Source organism: Centrocercus urophasianus, unplaced genomic scaffold (genome assembly GCF_019232065.1).
Source record: "Centrocercus urophasianus isolate 14NV4802_14NV808 unplaced genomic scaffold, USGS_Curo_1.0 seq_30, whole genome shotgun sequence".
NCBI classification, from domain to species: Eukaryota; Metazoa; Chordata; class Aves; order Galliformes; family Phasianidae; genus Centrocercus; species Centrocercus urophasianus.
The window spans coordinates 2,864,128-2,877,482 of record NW_024884867.1 but is presented as its reverse complement, the minus strand read 5'-3'; the positions used below and the strand labels follow the sequence as shown (position 1 = coordinate 2,877,482).

The following is a 13,355-nucleotide window of genomic DNA, read 5'->3' as shown; positions in this document are numbered from 1 at the left end:
GGACTGCTAACACTTCACTGTGTCACTTGAATTTCAAATTGTCCAGCTACCACTCTAGGATTAAAAAAGCAAAACCACCCTGCTTCCGTCTGAACTTCCGTGTTTGCCCCCATGCTTGCTTTTATTTACCAAACACCAACGAAGGAATTTGATGCCATTTAATTTTGTTTAGGCACAGCCCTTATTCCCATAAGTATATTAATAAAACAGAGCCAAATCCTCCCTCTCCTTTGGCTTCAGTCCCACAGATCAGCAGCTGTAATCACACTCAGAGGTCACAAATGTGTAGCTAAGCATGACTGGCTCTGCACATGATGGATGGGGCATTCTTCTGGGTAGGCAGAGATGGAGGGGCTACAGGGGCTACACCAGCATCCAATAGCTGTGAAGACTCCAAAGCACATTTGTAATACTCGCATGGTCCCCATTACTACAACAGTTCAGCAGTTTTCCACCTGTAAGATACAAATCCTCACAACGCTCTTGTCAGCATGTGTTATTAAACACTGCATGTATGAAGGATGAAGGTACAGCAAGACAAGTGACTTGCACCTTCAGTTCCCTGTGCTTTCTGTGCATATCATCTCATAGAATGGCTTGGGTTGGAAGGGACCTCAAGGATCATCAAGCTCCAAATCCCCTGCCACAGGCAGGGCCGCCAACCTCTGTATATTCTAAAGACATTTGTGACCAGGGACACCTCTGAAGCCAAAAGCTCACATCTTCACTTGATGTGGAAGTCACCGTCCTGCAGGCTGACTGAATCTTCCACCATTTCTCTCTGTCTGGATATCCCCCACTCTTCTCAACCAGCTATTCAATTAATATCCCATTGTTTGCCCCCTGGATGCTGAACACCAAAGTTAAGTGCATTTCTTGTATACTGTTGGCACCTTGCCCTCTTCCCTTTTTCTCTGTGCTGTCTGCAACTCCTCAGGCACTGTAAAACCTTCAGTTCCAAACAGTTCCTTCAGGCTCCATAACAGAGCCGCTTAAGCTCAGCACGAGATGAAATTCTGTCATTTAGCAGAACCTAAATTTAACAGCACCAAGGAAGTAGGATCAGGGCAATCTCTAGATAAGCACTAGTTTTTCTAGGTCACTTATCTACTCCTTTCTCATAAATCTTCATAATCAGGAGTTGCTTCAGCTGGCAATGGCAAAGGATTGCAAAACGCTAAACCAGAAAGTGCAATCAGAACGAACTCAAACAGAGGCCTTACAAACAAACAAGAAGGTAAAGGCAGCTTAGGAAGATGGAGATGGTTCAATAATTTTTGAATTGGAAAATGTCCTTCTGAGACACACCATTTCTTCTCCTGCCCAAATTACACCATAAAATCAGTGCAGACCAAGTCCTTCACACAAGGGATAAAGCACCATTCCACTTTGCCAACGCAGACCACATGGGATTATGTACACATTGGACAGAAGAGGCAGGATAGTGCTGAAACATACAAAGATTTGGGCCTTTTTCTTCTCAAAAGCCAGTTCATAACATTTTTTTAAAAAAAGATGCAGATGCTTAGCCTCATCAAGAAAGATAATATTCTAATGCACTAATTACTGCTGGAGATTCTCTCCTCTCAGACACAGACAGGTTAATCAGAATCTCTAAGCAGACCAACACATACAAATTTGGTCTGATGTTGCTCTGCATGCAGAGATATACAATCTCAGAACATAACCTTCCATATGGAGCAGCCAGACAATGAGAATGATATAGTACAAATGTTATGGAGGTTATCGATCACTTTAATTTTGAAAGGCAAACCATAATTTGAAAAGGAAAAAAAAAACCAACAACTTCTCTATTTATTTTGCACACTGTCTAATCTTTTGGATATTCCACATCATATTTTGAAAAACTCAGATGATTGAGTTTGTATAATGAGAAATTTAATGACCTGTAAAATGAACAGAGTGCATCTGCCAGCCCTAAAAAAGTCGTCATCTCACCACATGCACAACGTGATGTGGGACTGACAGTTCCAGCCTATTTTCCCCAAACAGCCACTCCTGTTACTTCCCTGAAACAAATAAGCATTTTTAGATGCAAACTGGAGACTATGATTATTAAAATGCTGATATGTTTTCCTAATATTTTTCCAATATCACTTCAAGTAAATCAAGAAGCACGCCAATGGTTGCTATATACATGGATGTTCTACCTAGATACATTGAAATTTACAAGCAAAAAGATAAATTCTGAACTACTGTGTAATTTTCCCAATGCATATTTCTGTCAAAGGGCCCAGTTCCTTGTTGGAATAAAGAACCCGACTGAATTACTGTTTTACAGTGATAAATACAGTCCGTATTGCAATGGAATGAGCTTGTTGGCTGCCACCAAATCCGTGCATGACAAACGTGAGACAGACGTCAAGAAGAGAATCTTCTTGGCTAGGCTTTATGCAAGATTAGACAGAGGACTTTTTAGTTTCAACACAAAGCCCAAAATATCATTGGTAAGCTGTGGTAAGGTCCCAGTGATCAGCTCTGCATGGGTTTTAGGTGAGGGTGGTGAGACATTGGAATAGGTTGCTCAGAGAAGCTCTGATGCCCCCTCCCTGGAAGCACTCAAGGCTGGATGGGGCTGTGAGCAACCTGGTCCCTGGGAGGTGTCCCTGCCTACAGCACGGGGCTGGAATTGGATGATCTTAAAGGTCCCTTCCAACACAAACCATTCTGTGATTCTATGATAACATCCTCAACAAAGATCCCCTCTTTTAATTACTTGTGTCTGATTTATACTAAAACATAAGCACGCATACACACCTCACCAGATAGAGTTAACTAGCATTCTTTCATTGAATTGACCAGGTTATCTGCAAATAAAGCTCTAGGCTATCATACCTGTGACTTAAAAAAAAGAAGGAAAGATCAACATTTAGGAACCACTCTACAGTTGTGGTAAAATAAATGCCTCCCAAATTGCTCATATTTGATACAAATAAGGGAATAAGCCACAGCTAACCCACCAAAACTTGACTTTCCAGAGGGCAGCTATTTTCAGAGGCATTTTGCAGTAGCCATGCCAGCTGCACTCACAGACTGCATTACATCTGTGGCCCATTCTCCTCGAGCATTGTCTTTGTTTTGATTTCCTATTTCGTATTCCATTAGTTTTGAGGCTGTATGTCATGCTGTCATTAAATCACTGTGTTCAGGCCGTAGTGTCTTCTAGCTGACCTCAGAGCAAAGCAGTGCAAAGACTTCAATTCATACAATTTGCCAGCACAACCAAGAGGTGCTGGAAAATCTTGCTCTACAGCCTGTATCCTTTGTAGCTCACTCATCCTGACTTACCAGTTACTGCCACACACACATTCAGACCTCAAACATCTCACGGAGGTAATACGACTTTAACACTTTTCATGGGAACAGTTGAAAATGAAACACCTGAAGGGGAAAAGAAAAATCACACAGTATTTTGCTTTGTTTGAAAAAGAAGGATTGGAATACTTCTGATGAGCTAAATGGAACAGCAAGGTGGCTATTTAGAAAAGGATATTTTTCCTCCCAATCTGTTCTTTAATCCATACTCACTAAAAGCTGGAGTAAGATCACTGGCAGCAGTGAGGGATTTCTGAATGCCATACTGCAAAGCTGAATGAATTTAGCACTTCCAAGCTCTTACAAAAACAAACAGAAAATCTCAGAAAAATAAAAATCAAGCTGTGATTTGATGGATCTGGATAAGGATCATTAAGATCCAGCCAGGGGTTTAATTTCTCATTTTTCATGGATTAACAGCATCATCCATAGCTCAGGCTGCTGCACAGCGACACAAGCCCTGTGTAAGGCGACAAGAAACACACCTAAACAGTCCCTAGAAACACAGCAGTGCCTCTGATGGGAGCTTAAAGCGCATTTATGTGATGGCAATCCACCTATCAGCTTCACCAGCAAACAGGGACAGCATTTGTCAAGGCAGAGCTGGCGGTAATGAGAACCCCCCAGCCATGGTACAGCTGTCTGCATGGAGGGCTCAGCTCCCTGAACTGTAACGAGCAATTTGTCTCACTGCTTTGATTCACTGTCAGTTTCTCTGACAGCCACTCCAGGAATTAATTCCTAACGTTTCAAGGTAACCTAGCAGGAAGAAAAACTGGAGCAGGACGTGGTGGATACCTGTAGGTAACCCATCACCTGTTGGTGGTGTTAGCAGAAAGAAAATAGAGGTGTTTGTTATGTGACATTTCTAAAACTGCTTGACTACATGACCCTAAGACATCATATACCAACAAGGAAAGGCAGCATAAAGAACGGGGTGCTGTAACCATCCACTTTCAGCTAATATTTCCTTAATGGGAAAGGCTTTCACTATGCAGCTGAACAGATCCTTTATTGGAACAACCTGCCAGTCTGGCTGAGAAGTTCAGAACTGCAGGGAGATCAGCTTCAAGTGTTCAAGCCACTGCAAAGTACTGAACTAGAATACGTTTATTTATTTTTTATTTCAAAACAGCTGTTAAAAAGATGTTTGATTACTCTGACAACTTAATAAATGTATTACATCAAATCTTACGCATTTCTAGCTCTGGCATCATCGATCAACACTAAACAGAGCAGAACATACCAACTTCAAAAGGAAAAGCACTGAGAAAGGGAATGCACTCTCCTTAAATTCAGCATACTGTTATGCTGTCGTTGTGCTGCAGATGGGTCACAGTTCTCCTATCTCTGTCCATTCGAGACAAAAAATCTCTGTCATCCAATTGCCACTTTGTTGTGGCTTAATGTTGTCTTACCTGACCACTGCATCTGATGGCAGTCACGCTGTTGTCTGTCAGCAAGCCCAGGAACCTGCAAGCATTATTACACCTCCCAGAGAGTGCCAGCCCCAAGAGCCGCCCATGAGACTTCCAGACCTCTGCCCTGTCCTGCTCCCCTCTATTCAGGCATCTGCCAGGCAGCTGCTTATGAGACAGACAAGCAGCATCACTGCCGGGCTCTCCCGTGTGACTTTTATTGAGGAGTGCAGTGTGCAGGCCCTATAAGATGATATCCACTGCTTGCCATCTTGTCAGCCTCTCTGATGCACACAGTGCAGCCAGCTGGCAGGCATCAGATCGAGGTGACCAGTGGTACCTGGCAGCTGGGATCAGACAACACTGAAATGCACAGGGATCAGCCTAGCTGGGGGGATTCAAGGTAAGAACCATGCATGAGTTAATCTAAAGCTGTGGAGCATGACAACTTTATCTTCCTGTCATCAGTTCTCCAGCAAAAGTGATCATGTTTCCACCCTTTATTTTTGGCCATAGCTATTTAATGAATAAACGGAGTTATCTCCTAAATAATTCCCCAAACAACAGGGCAAACAATTAGCCACAAGGATCATTTATTGTCGAATTAAGCTGTAAGTATTCTTCTATCTGAACAAAGAGCTGATAGATTCAAGGGATACAAGTAATTAAAACATGGCTTTCTGTAGAGTATGTGCATACGTGCACACGTGGAGGGTGGGAGAAGTGCATGTAAAGGGGAAAATCAACCATGGCAGAGGAGAGTTCACAGACAAGGGTTCATGAAGCACTGAGAGAGAAATGCTGACACAGCAGTGGACCAAGTGATGCCACCCTGGAATCTTGGCCCAAGCAGGATCCTCAGTGTAGGAGGCAAATAATGCAAGATCACTGGGAACCATTGGTTTTACCTAAAGAGGAGAAATGAAGAACAGAGATCAAACCTATCAAAGTAAATACTTTTGGGGTGAAGCACTGCAATCCAAGGACTGCTGTAGCGCACAAGGAACTGTGTGACTTTATCCTCTCAGAAGCTGCACTGCCATGGGTTCAAGGCCAAAGACACAACAGGGGGCACTCACAGTGCTAAGGAGGAGCCAAGGGCTTCTTTGGGCTCCAGTTTACTACAACCTCACTCTCACTGTGGGATAGAAAACATTACCAAAACCATCCAAAGAAGAAAGCCGCCAAGTAGTACAATCTCTCCTCCATTTCAAACCTATGAATTGTTATTTGAAGCCTGATGTAATGCAGCTAGAGTGAGTTAAAAGTTCTTAAAAGGGTAAGCTTTGTAATGGATGCAGTGCACAAATTAAAAGCTAAATACATCACAACCACTTCATGAAGCACCTTCTGGCTCTTAAATCAAATTGCGTACTGCTGTCTGAAGTCAAACTGCAATCTAGCAGTGTTTTACTTGAGGACTTTGGAATCTGTGCTTCCTATCTAGACTAGGATAGAGGACAGGCAAAGCTTTCAGCAGAAAGCCACTGATTAATTAGCCAAAATCTCCATCTTAATACACTGGGGGAAATAACAGCCCCAGGCTATAGCGTCCCCCAGACAAAGCCACAGTCAAGCTTTCAACCAAGATGCAAAGCAACTCCCTTTTCCGCTGAAGAGAATCCAGAGTAACATTATAGCTGCTACCTCCATTCCCCCTACACTGCTTTTGAGCTCTTAATGTAAAGTGTGACAGTTATATAGCTACCAATTAACTTGACTATTGTCCCCTAAAAATACTCTCTAGCTTAGCTCTCTTTCTGTGCAAATAGCACAACGTTAATTTAATGGAAAGGTCACATTATCCTACAAAGAACGGAGAGACATTCCGTTGTGTCTTTTCCCCATTGCTGCTGAGCATTCAAGGCTTCTTCCATAGACATTTCATGAATAATGAGCAGCATCTCTAGCCATAGAAAGCACTGCCTTTCATTGCTTGCAGTTTAAGACATCATTCTACAGTCGCAAGGAAAGTGAAATATTACTGATCTGATTTTATACAAAAGGTTTTCAAGCTTTCAATACTACACTTCCCCCCTCACAACTGAGCACCTGCATTCACTTCGCCTGCACATGGAAATATTCCAATTTAACAACTGGCTTCAATGTTCCTGAGTTGAAATAAATAAATTTAAACCCCAGATTGTTACTGTCTGTATGAGAAGGATCATCCCTCTTCAGCTCTTCCTCTTCCATGCACTGTGTGGTGGGAGTTAGCAAGCTGTTCTGGCTAAACTGCAACTTGCTTCAACAGTTGTTTGCTCATGCAAGTTCTTCTTCCCTTCTTCTTCTACTAGCTACATTATTCTTCATCACTTTCCATACTAAATTCTCAGGTAGCACTGCTCTGTTGGCAAAGTTAACATTCCTTTGTGCTATTAGAGAGATACAGAGGATCAGAAACAGCCATGAATTAGTGCTCCAGCATCCACTGCGAGCTCTAAACAGAACCAATTATACATTTAAACAGTGACAACAATTTTACCATTTTACAAAGCACTTCCAGCAAGCAGAAGGCACTCAACTAGCCCCTCTGCTGGGGAGCAACCCATCCTTCAAACACAACGACTGTTCTACTCCTCCCACTGCACACCTTACAGAATATCTGTGTTCACTACATACAAGCAGGCTCTAAGCCTTCCAGAAATCAAATGCTTTGAATATTCACTGGCAAGTGTCACCTTTTTACACACACTTCTCCCCTGCCCCAGGCACGCTGCTGCAGATCAATTCCCAAACTGAGGTGAGCAATGCAATTTGCTATAAAGACAATTCAGCTGTAATCACAGCAGTGTAATGCACCGTGACTGTACCAGCAGCCTGACATTTGGCAAGTTTACTAAAACCTTAATAACAATGCGTTATTACATTTGATATGCTTCCCTTAATTCATTACCAAAAGCAGGCTTCAGGAATAGAAATTGAACTTTCGAAACTGATTAGACTGTTTTGAATTGAGCAGTGTGGAGATGGTGTGGTTAGCTATTAGCAGTCATAACAGCCTCCTTTTTTATGGGACACAGCATTCTCATGTAGTTAGGCTTAGGTTAAGAGTATTACCTCATATGTCAGGAATTAAAGCTATTGCTCTTAGCCAAACAAGAAGGAAAACCCAACATTAAAAACAAGCAACCTGGTAATTCTGTAAGCACATGTCCTAATCTCTGGACCCATCTGCATCACCATTTTGGTGCTAAAACATAAAGCAAGAGCTCAGGATCAGAAATTCTTCACGCTTACTGTTTTTTATATGCTGTTAGCTAAGATACTTCACTTTGTAAGTCACTTTCTCCAAGCACACAAGAGAGGCAATGGTTGTCACTCTCATAAGGCTAAAAAGAAAAACATTTCAATAAAACTACCAACAAGAATGCTTAAATATTCATAGAATCATAGAATGGCCTGGGTTGGAAAGGACCTTAAAGAGTTCCAACCCCCTGCTGTGTGCAGGTCACCAACCAGCAGACCAGGCTGCCCAGAGCCACATCCAGCCTGGCCTTGAATGCCTGCAGGGATGGGGCATCCACAGCCTCCTTGGGCAACCAGTGTGTCAATAATTATTATTACCTGTAATAAAGCTGACTTACTTCAGTGTTTAGATGCTTGGGTCTAAGTTTGCATTTTTCGTCTTTGCTCTCATTGTACTCAACTGGAACATTTAAGGACCTTCCCCCTCCCCCTCCCCCCCAAAAAAAAGAAAAGAAAAAAAAAAAACTTGGGGCACCGAGGAAGCTTAAAATGTGAATCTCATTGCTACAGCCTCTTCTGTACCCTCCCTGTTTCTTGCTCATTCCCTTCATCCTGCCCAAAACACCAGCCCTTACACAAACACTGTAATCCAGAGCTGACAGACTATCATGACACATTAAGCTTGGTAAAGTACTACAAGCAGAAGGATTAAGCAGTAAAAACTTAGATCAAATATGAATTAATCTTTGCAAACAAAAATGCATCTCCAAATTTCCCGTTCAGAGCTGCAGATGTGCAGTTTTTAATTGTTAGAGATACTCAGGCATTGACTAACACAGACTTTAAGACCACCTCCAGCAAGGCATAGGGAAGGGTCACATTCCAGCAACCAGTGACCAGCCCCACTGCAGCAAGAGATATTTACATCTGAACATCTCATGCAATGCTTTGGCACTGCTGGAAGAACAGGCTGAGCAACATCCATCCTTGTGAGTTACCTACCTCAGATAGCAACTGCAGGAGAAAGTATTGGTGTTTGGTGGCTTAATAACTGATAGAAATATTACACTTTGCTATTGCATTGAAATTCCACCTTGTCTTGGGAAGGAGGTTTCAAGATATTCCCGGAGTTTTTTCAAGACCTAACGTAAATCTATCATAAGAAAGCTTTCGTTGCTGTTGTTTGCTCTTCAATAAGAAAAGATTGGGGCCCACCATTTCACAGAGGTAGGCTTGAGACTTGGGTCAACCAAACAACCCTATGTGGGTTATGCAATTTGGAAGTCATTAGGAACGCCGCCACACACACACACACAGCCTGGTCTGACCAGTTTCCCCGTTCCAGGGATATCAGTGAGCCACCACCACAATGTTTTCCTGCTCTTCCCGGAGCAACAAGGAATTACAACTAACCTTGACATCAGAGAGGGAAAAGGCTCTTTGCATTCTAAGTTCTGCCTTGCAATACATCTCTTCAGTCTTCTGGGAAGTGAAATATTAGATCGGATACCCTGACAGATCTTTAACTGCAGCAATAACAAATAACATCAGTGTAATTTATCTTGAAAGAAATTGCTCCATTTTCTTCTCCGGTTTCCAGCTTAAAACCTTCCTTTGCTGATGTTGCTGTCAATCTTATCTAGTGATCTATTTACCTAAAGCACAGAATTACAGTATAGGTTTTTATGACAAGCACAGAGCAGGCTTTGGCAGTAATAATTTTGTGAGCCTGGATTGTTTTTTAGGGCTCTATCAAAAAGGCCACCTCTCTTCCATGTGAAAAGTCAACAAGCCACTTCAAAAGCTTAACAAATGAATTTGTCATAGCAATTAAGGCAAAAAAAGCTATATAAACATTGATAAAAGGCGACCAATCACCGTGCACTGTCACATGAGGGAATAAGAAAAAGACCTTTAACACATTGCTCTGAATGCTTAGAAAGATCAAAAATACTGTCTGGAAAGTGACGTTCTTTGACTCGCCACGAATCAGTGCTGTCTGCAATGCAATGCAATGCATGCCTGACCTTTGAGAAAGAGAGAAAAAAAAAAATAATCTCAGACTGTATGAAGTAACTTCCAATTATTTGCACTGGACGTTCAAAAGGTTCATAGAATGGCTTGTGTTGGAAGGGACCTCAAGGATCATCAATTTTCAACCCCCTGCCACAGGCAGGGCCACCAACCTCCCTCCAACACCCTATGATACTCTTACTAGTATGGAAATGGGCTCATTTCATCCCAAAGGGCTGCAATGGAAGGGGATTCTGTCACTGCACAGAGCCAGCTTTTATTGGCAGACAGGTGCCACTTCCACTGTGTGATCACAGAACAGCAGCTTCCAACGCAACAGTCAGAACACTGAAATATCCATTCTAAGGCTTCAGCCACCAAATTTACTTAATAAAGACACAGAAAGCATCAGTGGACATACACAGCTTCTCTAAACACATTTGTTGGCATCGAGCAGCTATAAAAAGGATCCTAAACATGCAATTACCACATATAATATCCTCTGCCCATATCATTTTGTGTAACCATCCCAGCACGCTCATTACAAAAATGTTTTTAGCTGTTAAGGACTTCTTTTTTTGAAATCATATCAGTTTACAAAGTGACATTTGCCAGCAGATATTAGCATACCCAAGCCCCCTGAATGCCCAGGGCCTTTATTATCTCCTTGCTGCTTACAAATTTTACTGCCATCCACCACTGCAAATTATCAGCTCTGCCTCTCGCTGAAGAAAATGCAAACTCAGAAGGCAGAGATGAGTACAAATGCATTAATCAAATACAACATATTTCTTAGCAGTCTCAGACACCTGGAATCAGATGCATCTGGTATCTACAATCTTCTCAAGGTATTCAGGATACTACGGAGACTGCTAAGGGAGGGAAGGATTGGGGGTAAATACAAAACAAAATGCAGGTCATAAAGTACTTTTAAATCGGGCCGTAGGAACACGGTTTTGGTTTTGTATATTTGAGGAAAGAAAATAAAAGCTTAAATTGGTTTCTGCAGAGCACGGTGACAACTTAAATAAGGAGACTGGGAGGGAGAACAGCCTGAAGTTCTGGGCCCTCTCTGACTTTCGGGCATGGCGCAAAGCACAGGACTGGTCAGATTCAGTGCCAGGCAAGTGCTTTATTTTCCAAATGCAGTAACCATTGCTCCTTAGGAGGGGAAAAGAAAGACTTTCAAACCTTTTTGGTGCTTTCAGCATGCCTTTAACGTGCTAATAGCAAAGTTCAGAATTGGCTACAGAGCACCCCTAGAGGATCATAGGATAGCTTGGGTTGGAAGGGACCTCAAGCATCACCAAGCTCCAACCCCCCTGCTGCAGGCAGGGCTGCCAAACCCTGTGTCTAATACCAGACCAGGCTGCCCAGGGCCCCATCCAACCTGGCTTTGGACACCTCCAGGGACGGGGCATCCACAACTTCAAGCCTTTTACCCACCCTTTAAATCCCAGCACTGTCCACTCCTGTTTTTTAACCCTTCATCCTCACACGCCCAGCACGGTTCCCCTCCTCCCACTGTCCGCACCACAGCAAGGCAGGGAACACTGATTGAAACAGAAGCAACCGTTCTCCTCCCTGCCAGCGGGGACTTAGAAAGTTTTTGTTTCTTTGTTTCCTATGCAAAGACGAGCAGAAAGCCGGCTCTACCTGTGCGAGCTGTCCCAAAGAGCGCAGGGTGAGCTGCTTTGGGTCGGTGCACAGCAGCTCGCCCAGCTCCTGGTAGGGCTTCCCTCGGGGGGTGAAGAGCCCCTGCGTGCGCTGCCGTTCCCTCCGGTGCCACTTCTCCCGGCACACTTGCTCTGACGGCGGCCCGCTGCTCCTGTACAGCGCCCGGCTCCTGGCCAGCACCTTCCCTTCTCTCTCAGCCAAAGCAGGCAGAGGCTGAATGCGCACGAAGTCTCTGGGGTTCAGCGCTTTGCAGGCTGTTGGTACCTTGGTTCCTCCGTCCTTGGGTGGCTCTGGCAGCGCAGCAGCCCTGAGCTCAGTGTTAGCTGCCACAGGTGCCTCAGCTCTGCTGATTTTGGGCACGCCCGGTGCCGGCATTGCTCCAGCACAGGAGCAGTTTGTGCTCCTTATACTATTGCAAACTTTACTTTCCCAGCCATGACGACAAACCTCTGCTGCAACCTCCTTGCAAACCTCCTTTACAACTTCTAACACCCAGCAGCAGCCGCTGACGAACCCCAGCCCTCCTTCCACAGCAACAAAACCCTTCTCTGCCTGGGAACCCAACACCCACCCGGTCTCCCAGGGAACGGCAGTACACAGAGCCGAGCACCTCCCTCCGCAGAGCACAAACCCCTTCAGCCCCATAGCTGCAACATCACGACCCGCCCTGCCCCCGGACCCGGACCCGGACCCGGACCCGGACCCGGACCCCGACCCCGACCCCGACCCCTCCTGAGGGCCGCCCCCTCCCCTCACTGGCAGAGCTGCCCACGGGGGGTGGGCTTTCCATCCCTGGAGGTGTTTTGGAGCCGTGGGGAGGTGGCACTGTGGGTATATGGGGTAGGCTGGGGTTGGGTTCGGAACCCAAGCATCACAACCCCCCCCCCCGGACCCTACGTGCTACTTTTATGCTCGCTTTTAGTCTCAAAAGCACTGAGCAGCAGTGGGAGTGAGTAGTCTCCAGGGGCGTGTTGGTGATGCACAACCATGAGAAGTGCATTAGATCCATTAAGCACCATTACCAGTGTCTGGAGCTTATCACTGCAACGTAATGAAACTCATTCATTCCTTCTGTACTGGAGCAGCATCCCTTCCTGGTGACTACCAGCAATATCCTGGCCATGCCCTGTATGCCCTTTGCTTCTGGGGCCTTTGGCATTGAGCCCAGTGAGAAGCATGGGGAGATCCTCCCAAAATTCTCTTTGCAGAGCAGGAGCCCCAAGGTGCCCCCTTTGGATTGGGGTGTTTGAGGCAGGAAGAGAAGCATCTCAGAGCCAACACAGCATTCATCCCACTGCTAATGAGGCACGGGAGTCATTTAGCCGTGGCTACACATGTTGAAGCGATGGGATGGGAAGTAATAAGATCCTGCATGGATCCATCCACACTGCATGGTGCAAATGGAACAGAAGGAAACAAAGTGGGTGACATCCAGCTTCTTGCCTGCTGCCCCCCCACCCTCAGTACAAGCACTGCACTGACCCCACTATGAATGGGAATGACCCAAAGCCCAGCATGGGGCTTTGCATGTCCTTTTGCTCAGTGCCTCACTTTACCTTCACCATGGAGATGCTTTAACTTGATTCACTCCACTGTTTTAGTTGTAATTTATTGTTTTCGCAAGCTCTTCTGCAGGCTGAGATTTGCTCTGCAGGGATGCAGCAGAGAGAAATCTCCAAAACAAGGAAGTAGAAACAGAGGTTGGAGAGGGGGTGTCATAGG

General features: G+C 44.6%; 1 protein-coding gene across 1 annotated transcript in view; it reads right to left on the bottom strand.

Annotated features, from left to right (window-relative positions):
- The window catches only part of CCDC60 (coiled-coil domain containing 60), a 42,529-nt gene extending 30,521 nt beyond the window's left edge, over positions 1 to 12,008 (bottom strand). Inside the window, exon 1 of the mRNA XM_042829071.1 lies at positions 11,613 to 12,008. Coding sequence (XP_042685005.1) covers positions 11,613 to 12,008 — 396 coding nt within the window. The remainder of the gene's footprint in view (positions 1 to 11,612) is intronic.
- Between the last annotated feature and the right edge of the window lie 1,347 nt (positions 12,009 to 13,355).